Here is a 14,324-nt window from a genome sequence, read left to right as displayed (position 1 = left end):
CCTTACAAGGACGGAGTTGAATAGTTGCGACAGAGATCTGATGATCTGCAGGCTTGACTGATAAATATATGGCCCTGGACAGAAAGAGTTTGACAATGACCCCTTTTCTAAGCAACCTAGTAACTCAATGGGTTAGTGAGAGTGAAACTGTGTGGAAGAGTGAAAGGGGGCATGAATTGATGGCCTGCGACCAGTTGTGATATGTGCTGTGATCTGATTATCTAAAGAGGTGTAAAGAGACAGACACACCTCCCAAAGCAGTGACAGTGAAGGCAAAGATAAACAGCTGGGACTACATCAAATGAAAGAGCTTCGGCACAGCAAAAGAGACAATAACCAAAACAAGAGAAATCCCACCGACTGGGAGAACATTTTTGCGCACAACACTAACGATAAAGGACTGATCACAAAAATCTACAAAGAGCTGATGAGACTCAACAAAAACAAAGGAAATAATCCAGTCAAAAAATGGGCAGAAGAGTTAAAAAGAAACTTCTCCAGAGAAGAAATACAAATGGCCAACAGGCATATGAAAAAATGTCAACGTCACTTGTAATCGGGGAAATGCAAATCAAAACTACAATGAGATACCATTTCACACCAGTGAGAATGGCACATATTAAAAAAATCTAGCAACAGCAAATGTTGGTGAGGATGTGGAGAGAAAGGAACTCTCCTGCACAGCTGGTGGGAGTGCAAATTGGTCCAACCACTATGGAGAGCTGTGTGGAGATTTCTGGACCTACTAAAGATAGAGCTTCCATATGATCCAGCAATTCCACTCCTAGATATTTACCCAAAGGACACAGAAACATCCATTCCAAAGAGCACCTGCACCCCTATGTTTATAGCAGCACTGTTTACAATAGCTAAGCTTTGGAATCAACCCAAATGCCCAAAAATAGATGACTGGATCAAGAAGATGTGGTACATATACACCATGGAATATTACTCAGCATTCAAAAAAGATAAACACATGCCATTTGCAGCAACATGGATGGCGCTGGAAGGGATCATGCTCAGCGAAACAAGCCAGAAAGAAAAAGAAAAATACCAGATGGTCTCACTCATAGCAGGAATCTAGAAAACTTAAATAAGGGACCAGGAAAAAGAATAACTATAAGAAAATGAAAATCAAAATCAACAAACAACTATGAAGCAGAGACATACTATGGGGCAGGGTGGGGAAAGGAGGGATTGCGGTCACAATAAGGGGGTTGCAATTGTATGGGGAATATAAAAATAAAATTAAAAAAGTTGTATCTTCAAGGGGCTACTTTCTCCATGTTTAGCAGTCTGACGAGCAAATAGGAAAAATGACACTGCAGGATTATTTTTAAAAGTCAGTTTGTTGAGGTACAATTTATATACAGTAAACATCACCATTTTTATTACACAGTTCTGAGTTGTGATGATAATATAACCATTATCACAATCAATATATAGAACTGTTCTATCACCTAAAACTTTTTTCACATTCCTTTAGGGTCAATCTTTGTCCCTATCCCTGGCCCTAGCATCCTCTAAATATATTTCCTGTCCTTGTAGTTTTGCCTTTTCCAATATGTCATAGATTTCTTTTTGGTCTAGGTTCTTATTTTAAAATGCATTGCAGAGTTACACATGTTGTGTTACTATCAGTTGTTCCTTCTCACTGCTTATTAGTATTCCACTCGGAATGGATCCCACTCGTACTCAATGGAAGGACCATCGAATTATTTCCAGTTTTGGTCAGTTGTAAGTAAAACTGCTATAAGCATTCATAGACAGGATTTTTGCATGAATATAACTTATCATTTCTGTTGGGTGGTAGCCTTAGTGGGGGGTAACATGGTAAGTCTATTTAAACATTGCAACAAACTGCCAAACTGTTTTCAAGTGTCTGTACCATCTTTGCATACACTATCACCAGGGTATGAGGGTTTCAGGTGCTCCACATTGTTGCCTGCACTTGGTACTCTCTGTTTTTTTAAAAACATTGTCATGATGTATAGGAATATTTCATTGTAATTTTAACTTGCATCGGGATTTCTAACTGATGGGAGAAGTCTTGGGTTGGCACTACTGGGCTTGTCATCCCAAACGAGATACACAAAACAAAACAATAATCAGTGTGATGTTTACAGGTGAAAAACAGAGCAGGATAAAGAGCCCAGTAATATAGTATGAAAAGATGTCAGCTTGAAATGCTAGATGTGGTGGCATCAATCTCCGTGAACATGACAGACTACTTGGTAAATTATTGGTAGATGACATGTGTGAAGTGAATCATTTTGTGAAAAGATGTATTTTAACTTTTACTTTGACATAATGTTATAATTAGAAGAAAGTTCAAAGTAGCATAGTGAAGTTTCACCTAATGTCTTGTACAACCATTGTACAACGTTCAAAATCAAGAAAGTAACATTGGTATATTAGTAGCTATTAACTGAACTGCAGTCTTCATTTGAAGTGTTTTTTTTTTCTTTCTTTCTTTCTTGTTTTATTATTATTTTTTTTATTTTATTTTTTTTATAAATTTTATTTTTATATTCCCCCATACAAGTGCACATGCCCCATTCTGACCCCAATCCCTCCCCTCCCGGCCCCCACCCCCCAAAAAGTGTCTCTGGTTCATAGTTTTTTGTTGATTTTGATTTTCACTTTCTTATAGTTATTCATTTTCCTGATCCCTTATTTAAGTTTTCTAGATTCCTGCTATGAGTGAGACCATCCGGTATTTTTCTTTTTCTTTTTGGCTTATTTCGCTGAGCATGATCCCTTCCAGCGCCATCCATGTTGCTGCAAATGGCATATGTTTATCTTTTTTGAATGCTGAGTAATATTCCATGGTGTATATGTCCCACATCTTCTTGATCCAGTCATCTATTTTTGGGCATTTGGGCTGTTTCCAAAGCTTAGCTATTGTAAACAGTGCTGCTATAAATATAGGGGTGCAGGTGTTCTTTGGAATTGATGTTTCTGTGTCCTTTGGGTAAATACCTAGGAGTGGAATTGCTGGATCATATGGAAGCTCTATGTTTAGTAGGTCCAGAAATCTCCACACAGCTCTCCATAGTGGTTGGACCAGTTTGCATTCCCACCAACAGTGCAGGAGAGTTCCTTGTGTTTTATCCATTTTCTCCTGTTCCTCCTCTTTCCCAGAACCTAATCTAATATCCTGTATTGCATTTAATTGCTATATCTACTTTGTCTCTGAAAATCACTTAATCTTGCATTGTTTTGCATGATTAAGACACTTCTGAAGCCCATTTATCAGTTATTTTCTAGAATGTCCCTCATTTTTGTTCTATGCAGTACTTTCTAAAAATTAGATTGAGGATGTGCATTTTTGTAATCATATATATCACAGACTTGATATGCCCTTCTTGATACAACATTTTTGAAAAAAAAGATGTATCTTATTACTGGTGGTATTAAACTTGATCACTTGGGCAACCTATTGTTGGTTGATTTTCTTGACTTTTACAATTTTTCACTTTGAAATTAAGAAAGGTACTGATAAAAGTACTTTGTTTCTTAAAGTTTTACCCACCGATTTTAAAATTCATCAGCAGTTATTACTATAGCAGTTATTAATGAAGTGTTTTTTTTTTAAAGATTTATTTATGCATACTTATTTATTTATTTATTTATACAAGCACTGGGTACAGTCAGAAGCACCGGAGAGTGAGAGAATTCACCAGAGCCAGAGCGGGGAGCAGAGCAGGCAGAAGGACCGAAGTATACTGCTGAGGGGAGCAGCGGGCGGCAGGAGAGGTCTGGGGAGCAGCCGGGGATCGATCCAGCGCTGCAGAGGCTGCGGGCAGCTTCGCAACCCAGCGCTCAACCGCTGCGCCACCGGGGAGGCCCTACTGAAGTGTTCTAATGCAGAAATATGATATACCTTAACAGTATGTCAAGGTTAGGAAATGGAATACTTTTCATTCCAAATTATCTGTATTAAGTTGCTCTACTTCATGTCTTCCACAGGAAAAAAGGGAGGGGGTAAAACTTATATAATCATATAACTTCAAGGGTGTTGGTAGTGGAGGAGTTCCAGTGATTCCAGTCTCCAAAGGAGACTACTGGCAAATATTTAAAACAATTTCTTCTTCATTCTCCCTTGGGTGTAAATCCTCAGCCAGCCAAACCTGTTTTTCATAGTTTGGTCAAAAATTGACAAGAAGGGGCCTCCCCTGGTGGCACAGCGGTTGAGTGCTGGGCTGTGAAGCTGCCAGCAGCCTCTGCAGCACCGGTTCAATCCCCGGCCGCTGGCAAGGGTCCCACATGGTGCGGCAGACCTCTCCTGCCATGCCCACTGCTCCCCTCAGCAGTGTATTTCATCATTCTATTCCCCGCTCTGGCTCTGTTGAATTCTCTCACCCTCCCGTGCTTCTGACTGTACCCACGGTCGTAATGGTGCACAGGTGCATTGGCGAAGGAAATTCTATGGGGACTACACCTGAGGGGGAGGGAAGCAAACATTGTTAAAAAATGAACAATGATGTTAAAAAAAATATATATATATATATAAACTATAAAAAAACCAATGCAGCTCTGGACATCTAGCTTCAAATCCTGCCTCTCCCACCTACCAGTCGTGTGAACTTGGTTAATATTTAAACAACTCGTTCCTCATTTCCCTCATCTGAAGAACAAAGTCTCAACATCTACCTCCCTACCATTGTTCCTAAGTACAGAACTGAACAGTCTTTAAAGGTATGAAAATAGTTGCAAAAGTGGGCAGGTGCTGGGGATTTGGGTAGGAGGTGGTTGTAGGAGAGAGTGAATTTTGAGGGAGAAAAAATATCACAAAAGCATCATTCAAGCAATCTGATTTTAAAAGAAAAATTGAGGGGGCAGAAAAGGGATCAAAACAAGGAAGAGAAGAGCACAAGGGACTGTGGTGATAGTTCATGGGTGAATTTGTGGTGGGAATTTTATGGGGAATACACAGTGATGTAAAAGATATAAATGAAAAAATTTTCAAAGAAAAATTGAAATTCTAGCCAAAGGCAGAAATTTTGTTGTAGACATAGAAAACACATTGGTAAATTCTGAAATGTTTTCCAACAGAAATCCGAGTTTTAAAATATTTCTTTTCAAGCTTGAGGGGTGATAGAAAGGCTGATGAGGCAAGAAAAGGGAACATATTAAAAGATTTTTGCAGTAGGGAAGCAGGGAAAATGGAGTCACATTAAAAAAACTTTGGGATGTTGTGATTCTGGGCCAATATTTTCTGATATGTTTTGTGTTTGCACTTTGTGTTTAGGGAAGAGAATTAAAAACTTTTCTGGTGGTACATGGGCCGGAGACATCCCCTAGACATGTGCAAATGTGCACCCTTTTGGCCCTTGGTTGCTCAAATTTCTTTGAGTCCGTTGTGGCGCCCTATTTTAGAATAGCTGTTCTAGTGACGGCACATCTGATAGTGAAACAGAGGCTGGAGGATCAAGGTACTGCCCTTGGGGTGACTTTGCTGTTTGTGTTTTGTTGTTTGCGCTTGCTTTTGTGTTGTTTCTTGTAGGGTCCTAGTCAGGACAATGAGCATGACCAATCATAAGCAGCTGTTGGTGGTGTTGCTTATACTAGCTTCCTGGATCACTTTTACACTTTTCCAAAACTGCACAAAGGTAGGAACTGCTTGATTTCTGTGTTTCACAAAGTGTTGTTTAACCTGCCTCTTGTTCTGGCAAAGTCCAGATTGAAGCTATAGATTGTAGTAAGGGACATGCCCTACTGCAGCTTACATACACTTTGAGAACCAATATATTTTATGGCCACTATACAATATGGGAGAGGATAATATATGTGTGTGTGTGTGTACGCATGAACATAATAGCCTCCCTTTGTGATCTGTATATTTGTTGTAACCACCTTCTCTCTGTTGAATTTGTATTTTCACATTTTTTAAGGTGACGTTTGAAGAACAGAACATTTTTACAGTTACATAGAAAAGTTACCTTGTTATTTATTTATATTGTTAATGCTTTTTGAGTAGTAAGAAACCCTCCCTTCCTCAGCATCAGATCATTTTTCTAAATATTCTTATTCTTAAAAAAAAAAAGAATGTATCTAGTGACTTTATAATTTTTGTCACTATCATAAAGTGTCCTTTTGTTAAGATTTATTTATTTATTTATACAAGCACTGGGTACAGTCAGAAGGGTGGGAGGGTGAGAGAAATCACCAGAGCCAGAGCGGGGAGCAGAACAGGCAGACTAACAAGTACACTGCTGAGGGGAGCAGCGGGCGGCAGGAGAGGTCTGCGCACCATGTGAGACCCTCGCCGGCAGCAGGGGATCGAACCGGCGCTGCAGAGGCTGTGGGCAGCTTTGCGGCCCCGTGCTCAACCGCTGCACCACCAGGGGGCGCCCAACAGTGTCCTTTCAATATATTTTCTAATGGCATGTTGCTAGTATAGAGGAATACAACTGACTGGCAAATTGGAGGATAAGATTGTACTTTCCCAGATCTCTAATTGATTAATTTATAGACACATTATTGTGCAGCAGCTTAGAAAGTATGCTTGTTCTAAAGGTTTGTTTTGCCTTTTTTATTCATTCCACGGGATGTCTTTCCTGTGTTGAATTTGATCTCTCTCTGTAATGAGTTGGCTTTCATAAAATTTTGCTAACTCTTGGTCATGTGCACATCCTTATACTTAATAGCCTGTACTAGTCAGTCAGTGAGTGCTGTTTCCTCCAGCATGTTTATTACAGAGGTGTAAAAGGATGTCATACTTCCTGCTCATCTAAAGTACTGCCAGCCACACAAGGTCCTAGTTCCACTTTAAAATGTATAGTGTTCACCCACACCTAAGTTCAGCTGCCTAGTCTCAGGTTCAAGTGGAGAAGGCGTCCATCTTCCTGGCTTTCACCACTGCAGGCTTCCCACTCAGTGTTTACATGATGAAAGTGACTCGCAGAACTATTAAGGAACTTAACCAAGATTGCACGCTGGTTTCCAACCCAGGCAACTAGATGTAAAAAGGAGCTCCCCAGTGTGGCAAGCATGCAGTAAGGATAGAATTCTCATTCACTGGAGGTTTAGGTATATATCAGCACCACACTCCTAGAAAATAAAGTCAGAGTATGTCTTAAGACCTTTAACAATTTTCACCACATTTTGTCGTTGTTTCTATTTCTGATATTCTCAACAAGTAACTTGAATTGCAAAGAGTTATATCAAAAGATGGTCTTCTATAGAACTGGAAGTGATGGAGAAAAACTGCATGCAATAAATGTCGGAAAGGATGAGAATCAGTATAATATTAAACTATGTATGTATAATATTAAACTATGTAGGCCTTTGATATAAAGTGGAGAATTTTTCAATGACATTACTTTTTAAGAAATCAAAATTTTAATGGCTCCTTTAATAAAAAGGCAAATAAAAAAATAAAAAATGTGTTCACATCATGTGATATGGTATACAGAGAATGAGTAAAAAATTCCCCAGTTGTTCACATTATTTATCAATGGTTGGGAATTGGCATGACTGTGTCTAGTTAGATACCCTCTAGAGTTTTGGCATTCTCTAATACTTAATAATAAGATATATTTTTATAAGCCTATGTTTCTAAATCTCCTGTTAACAAAAACTATCTGAAAAATACTAATGAATGTCAGAATATTTAAGCGAACTGTGAAGTTAAGGTAGAGAAAATATCAATAAGTGGTCATATTTTATATAAAAGCTTCATGCATCGTAAACATTTTCTTAAGGTTTTTTTTTTTAAAATCACTGACTTCTAATTTCAAGATACAATAAACATTTGTTCTCAAATGTAGTTAAAAATCATTTCTTTATATAAATAAAAATTCCAGTTGTCTTCACAATTGCCCACGAAGGCATATTTTATCATCACCACACTAACGAAGATGATCCTAGGTCTTTTTAGGGTTAAATGGCCCATCTAAAATAGATTAACTAGTAAAAAATATAGTTCTACAAGATTTAAGGAAAATCATTTTAGCCTGAAAGATATAGAATGATAAATATCGATCATTTTAATTTTTATGCCTCCCATCACCATTCTGTGAAAGAGAGCAGTTGGCTAGCCTACCGAGACTATCATTACATTCAATGGAAACCTGTTCTCTGTTTTCATTATATTCATTGTCCTTTCAGGAATGGAGTGTATTCAATTTGACCAACTCCCTCCATCACTGGAATTTCATGAAGTCCTCGTGTCGTGAAGCACCCCTGGGTCCAGCAGTCTCACCGACAGAGACTGAGCTGAGAATAAAAGGGATCCTGGAGAAACTAGAGCGGCTGATGCCGCCCAGACCCTTCACCCACCTGAACGCCACCACCAGCGCCGCACACAGCACAGTCACCATCCTCAACCCCCGAGACTCGTACTGCAGGGGCGATCGCCTGGACGTCCTGCTGGAGGCGAGGGACCACCTGGGGCGCAGGAAAGACTATGGCGGGGACTTCCTGAGGGCCCGCATGTCCTCTCCCGCCCTCAAGGCCGGCGCCTCGGGAAAGGTGACGGACTTCAACAACGGCACCTACCTGGTCAGCTTCACCTTGTTCTGGGAGGGCCGGGTCTCCCTGTCTCTCCTGCTCATCCACCCCAGCGAAGGGGTATCAGCTCTCTGGAGGGCGAGGAACCAAGGCTACGACAGGGTGGTCTTCGTGGGCCAGTTTGAGAATGGCACCTCCCAGGTCCAATCTGAATGTGCCCTGACCCTCAACTCAAGCACCGAGCTGTGTCAGTACCTGGATGCCCAGGACCAAGAGGCCTTCTACTGCGTGAGGCCTCCGCATATGTCCTGTGCTATGCTCACTCACATGCGCTCCAAGAACAAGGAAGTGTCTTATCTTAGCCAACAAGAAAAGCACCTCTTTGAAAGGTAAATGATAATTTCTGGCAACATCCTGGCTAAATATGTTAACAATTTGGCCCAAATGAAAGTCCGTGAGCACACCGCCTTTGGGGCTCTCTGAAGAGCCATTTGGGAAAAGACCTGGGATTTGATTTGGGGACACAAGCCAATCTCCAGTAGTCCCTAAACTGGTAGAGTATTCAACCGTTGTTATTGAAATAACAATATATACACAGAATTAAAACTACAGAGTGAAAAATAACCATGTATATATACATCTTCTACTCATTGTGGGGTCTACCTCCCAGTAAGTTTATTATAGTAAGAGTGCTGAAGGGGAGCTGTAGCTGGCTGCCCTGGCAGCATCACAAGAACATATATGGTTTTCACAACATTTTAAAGTTGAATAATCATAAGATGAGCCACAGCAAGTTAAGAACCATCTCAATATGAAAGAGTCCTACTCTTTTCTGTCGGCATCGCAATAAATTATCTTAGAGACTTTCTGGGTATCTATACCCCCAGACGTTTAGGCAAGTGCATAGAAATTTACTAAATGTTCTGAAACTGTGGGCAGGGCATGGTAGTAATTGTTATCAGTACGAGAACATCCATTCAGTGAGTAATATGCTTTGTATTCTCTGAGCTTTGGGCCACCTACTGATGAATTTCTGTATTTGTCTCTTTAAGGTCAAATATGGGTATAGAGATCTTGGAAAAATACCACACCATTAGTGTCTCCAAATGCACCGGTAAGTTCTGTGATTATTGGGTGATAGTTAGTAGTAGACCCACTTAAAGGGTTTCTTATTTCTGCTGGGATCAGTCACTTTATCAGTCTATTGGTGACTTTGTCCAACAGACTCATCTAGGAGGGCTAAGATGCCACTCACCTAACCAAATCAATGATTGAAATAAGTAGGATGTCACACACCTGCTTTCATGACGATCATCTCGGCATCAATCTGCTTATTGGGAAACAGATACCCTGCTTTCCAGTCTCAACATTGTCTCCCCATGAAGACAATGCAGAACAGAACAGAGGCAACTGGGGCAGAGACAACAGAGAAAACTTCTTTCTTTCAGAACGTAATTGGGGGAAGGACAAAAAAAGCAAGCAGAACAGGGCAGAGAAAACTGAGGAAACAAACTTCCTCTCTCGGTCAGAAGGGACAGGGACTTTGGGGAAGGCAAAAAAAAAAAAAAAAAAAAACAAGCAGAACAGGGCAGAGAAAACTGAGGTCATGAACTTGCTCTCTCGGTCAGAAGGGACAGGGACTTGGGGGAAGGGGAAAAAAGCAAGCAGAATAGGGCAGAGAAAACTGAGGAAACAGATTTCCTGCCTTCCAGTGTCAACATTGTCTCCCAATGCACACCTAGTCCTCAATCTTCCCACAGCACCATCATCAACACTTCCCACATCACTAGACACCCCAGAGGCAGCGTCTGGAGATTGCCACCCTGCCACCTTGGTGCTAGTTTATTCCAACTTGCTCCTTGGTCTTTGTCAACACTCATATGTTTTAACCTCTCCAGTAGCACTCACACACTTAAATTAATTCATCATCTTTTTTTCCCCTCCAGATTTCGAAGGGAAGAGGTTTTGGGTCTCTTTAAGTTCAGAATTAACAATTTGCTAATAATCGCTGAAAAACATGTTCCTATTGAAATATGTTCTTTGAGGTAGACTTTTTTTCACCCAGGATAGACAAGTACACTTATAGCAAGTCATTCAAACACTAAAGTAGTTCTTGCAGTGTGAATAACCACCATCTCTAGGCCGCTAAGAGCTCCTCACCAGCGTAACCATCCTCAGATTCCCAGTTCTTCAGGAACTAGAGACTAACAGGTTCATCCTCTTCCATCTTAGGCCTCCAGGACTCAAGTCCAGCCTACAGCTCTACGTGGAATGTCTAGGTCCCAGGCCAACCTGGTCATTTACACACACATACACGTACATACTTCATTTACCTCAAAAGATTTACAGTTGGATGGTCCCATTCAAGACACTGTGACAGAATATGACAAATTTGCAGAAGAAATGGGCTAAAATGATGGAATAATTGAGTATTTGTTACTTAACAGGAATTGAGGACTTTACTTTTATAAGAAGGTGAACAAATAATTAAATTTACCCAGGTGTTATTTTTTTCTGGGAGAAAAGAAGAAAAGAAAAAAAAATAGGAACATGTTTTTCGTATCAGAGGGGAAAATAACTAGTCCATTGAGAGGATGCTTCCATAAGGCTTCCCCACTACTCTCACCCCTGTTAAGAGGATACTTCGAAATGACAGGAGGCTCTTCGTAAATACTGATGGTAACAGGTATTATCATGCTGGTTCTTTAGCAGAAACAACAGCCCTAAGGAAAGAGAAATGCAAATTTGGAATGGCATCCACGGCCCCCAGTGGGTATGTCTGGAGAGACACGTGGACTCCTGTCTCCTGTCATTTGGCTCCGATCAATACGAAGGAATGCCTGCGTGGAAAATTCATCTATCTGATGGGTGACTCCACAATCCGCCAATGGATGGAATACTTCAAAATCAGTATCGACAGTACGTCAGTCTAAGTATTATTCTTACCCCTTTCAGAAACCTTCTTTCACAACACACTGAAACCTCATAGGACATTGTTACTTTCTTTTAAAAGGAGACACCTACCTGGCTAGAAAGGACCAGTGGTAGCGAAAGGTTTATATACTCCCACCCCTGCAAAATTCATACTTCAGTTTTTACCCTGCCCGCTCAGAATATTGACGATAGGGCTGAAGAGAAGTTGGGTATGACATTGTCCGTCTTCCACAGCTGGCAGGATTTCTGTGGGTACGGGGTTTCCACATAGAGGCCTGGGATCAAGATCTGATGTTTCACTGTCCTGTCAGGGGGACCATGGGGAAGTAGGGGAGCCATGTTCGTGTCAGTTTCTGCATCTGTAAACTGGTCAGGAAGGTCTCATCCTCCTGGGTAAAGGGCCGTGGTGACACATGCACGGTGCATCCAGAATGCCTGTGATACGCGGGGAGTTCTCCTCGGTGTAAGCCGCCGTCCCTGTTACCATGACAGGAAGACAGATGCCGGGAATGAGACGATCAGTGGTGTCAGGCAGGCACCGTGGTTGAAAGCATGGATTTTAGGTCTGAGAAACCTGGCTTGGGTCCTTGTGGGCACGTTACAGATTTCCAGTGTCTCGTTGGGCTCATCCGTGCGAATGATAGCAGGGTAGTGTAAATCTCAGCAATCTAACCTGAAAGGCATTCCCCCTACCCTGCCCCCCCATGGCCCGGGCTCAGCTCTGACCACCGTGATGGGGCCGCAGCGGTGGCTGCCCTGGCGTCCCTGACATGATGCGGCTCTCGGGGTCTCAAACTTAGAAGGTAAACTGAGCTGTCCAACCACAAAGGGAAGGCAGTAGGGTGTTGGCGACAGGCTCTAGATGAAGTTGTCAACGGAAGGGGAGATTTGGTTATGATGGTTGAGCAAGGACTGATCTGCGAGGGGCCTCACTTTTCCCATCTATTGAATTGGGGTCTGGTGATCATCTTGAGCATCACCCTCGATAATAGTGGGTCTCTTCTGTGACATAGCGCTGAGGCCCAGGGGTGGTGAGAGGATTCAGCAGAGCCAGAGTGGGAAGCAGAACAGACAGACTGACTGAAACACACTGCTGAGGGGAGCAGCGGGCGAGGCAGGAGAGGTCTGCGCGCCGCCGCCATGTGAGTTGCCCCGTAGCCGGGGATTGAACTCAGGCCACCAGAGTGGTAGGTGGAAAGTTTTTAAGTGTTTCCATTGGATGACAACACTGGATATGACTGCGAGGGTCAGGGTCACACCTGCTCAGATGTGTTACTGCACCCCACACACCATCGTGCCCCACTTACTTTCCACTGTGGTCCACTGTGTCTGCACCATTGGCTTTTACACCCCAACTTCCCTCGGGGAGTAGCATCAGCGCTACGATAAGACTCTAGCATATCTTTCGTTCAGTTTGCTCTGTTTCTCTGTACTCCAGAGGAGGGACGTTATTCGAGCTGGGTCACCCTGAACAGAGCCCCTGTGGTTTGCATGTAACGGTCACTTGTGTGCATGTGTAGACACGCCGGCCGTGTTCTCCGCCACAGCGCACATGGCTCGCTCACGTCCACCACACCCTCTGCCACTCTCCATCCCCTCCACGATGGCCGAGGGTATTTCACTATGTCTAAAAATTCTTTCTGCGTGGCTCTGCCAGGATCTATGCCCCCGCAGATTCATGAGGAGGAACCCATGCCGACAGGTGGCTCCTGCCCGTGCGCTCCACCTACATACCCGTTCCAAGCACATCCTCAGGACCACAGACCTGGGCAGAGCCACAGTCATAGGGAGCAGCTGCTCCACAGGAGCAGGACAGAGTGAGTGAGAGACAGAGACACACAGAGACAGAGACAGAGAGAGACAGAGACACACAGAGACAGAGACAGAGAGAGACAGAGACACACAGAGACAGAGACAGAGAGAGACAGAGACACACAGAGACAGAGACAGAGAGAGACAGAGACACACAGAGACAGAGACAGAGAGAGACAGAGACACACAGAGACAGAGACAGAGAGAGACAGAGACACACAGAGACAGAGACAGAGAGAGACAGAGACACACAGAGACAGAGACAGAGAGAGACAGAGACACACAGAGACAGAGAGAGACAGAGACACACAGAGACAGAGACAGAGACAGAGACAGAGACACACAGAGACAGAGACAGAGACAGAGACAGAGACACACAGAGACAGAGACAGAGACAGAGAGAGACAGAGACAGAGACAGAGACAGAGACACACAGAGACAGAGAGAGACAGAGACACACAGAGACAGAGAGAGACAGAGACACACAGAGACAGAGAGAGACAGAGACACACAGAGACAGAGACAGAGAGAGACAGAGACACACAGAGACAGAGACAGAGAGAGACAGAGACACACAGAGACAGAGACAGAGAGAGACAGAGACACACAGAGACAGAGACAGAGAGAGACAGAGACACACAGAGACAGAGACAGAGAGAGACAGAGACACACAGAGACAGAGACAGAGAGAGACAGAGACACACAGAGACAGAGAGACAGAGAGAGACAGAGACACACAGAGACAGAGACAGAGAGAGACAGAGACACACAGAGACAGAGACAGAGAGAGACAGAGACACACAGAGACAGAGACAGAGAGAGACAGAGACACACAGAGACAGAGACAGAGAGAGACAGAGACACACAGAGACAGAGACAGAGAGAGACAGAGACACACAGAGACAGAGACAGAGAGAGACAGAGACACACAGAGACAGAGACAGAGAGAGACAGAGACACACAGAGACAGAGACAGAGAGAGACAGAGACACACAGAGACAGAGACAGAGAGAGACAGAGACACACAGAGACAGAGACAGAGAGAGACAGAGACACACAGAGACAGAGACAGAGAGAGACAGAGACACACAGAGACAGAGACAGAGAGGTTGTCTCTGCCC

General features: G+C 42.9%; 1 protein-coding gene across 1 annotated transcript in view; it reads left to right on the top strand.

Annotated features, from left to right (window-relative positions):
- Positions 1-5,525: 5,525 nt before the first annotated feature.
- Positions 5,526-14,324, top strand: part of LOC119240694 (NXPE family member 4-like) — a 60,123-nt gene continuing 51,324 nt past the window's right edge. The window contains exons 1-4 of the mRNA XM_037505314.1: positions 5,526-5,615; positions 8,116-8,846; positions 9,510-9,571; positions 11,167-11,376. Of these exons, the coding sequence (XP_037361211.1) occupies positions 5,526-5,615; positions 8,116-8,846; positions 9,510-9,571; positions 11,167-11,376 (1,093 nt within the window). The remainder of the gene's footprint in view (positions 5,616-8,115; positions 8,847-9,509; positions 9,572-11,166; positions 11,377-14,324) is intronic.

Source organism: Talpa occidentalis, unplaced genomic scaffold (genome assembly GCF_014898055.3).
Source record: "Talpa occidentalis isolate TD23 unplaced genomic scaffold, MPIMG_talOcc4v2.1 talOcc4.12, whole genome shotgun sequence".
In the NCBI taxonomy this organism is placed as follows: Eukaryota; Metazoa; Chordata; class Mammalia; order Eulipotyphla; family Talpidae; genus Talpa; species Talpa occidentalis.
The sequence above is the reverse complement of the archived record's forward strand: the minus strand, read 5'-3'. Positions and strand labels throughout refer to the sequence as shown.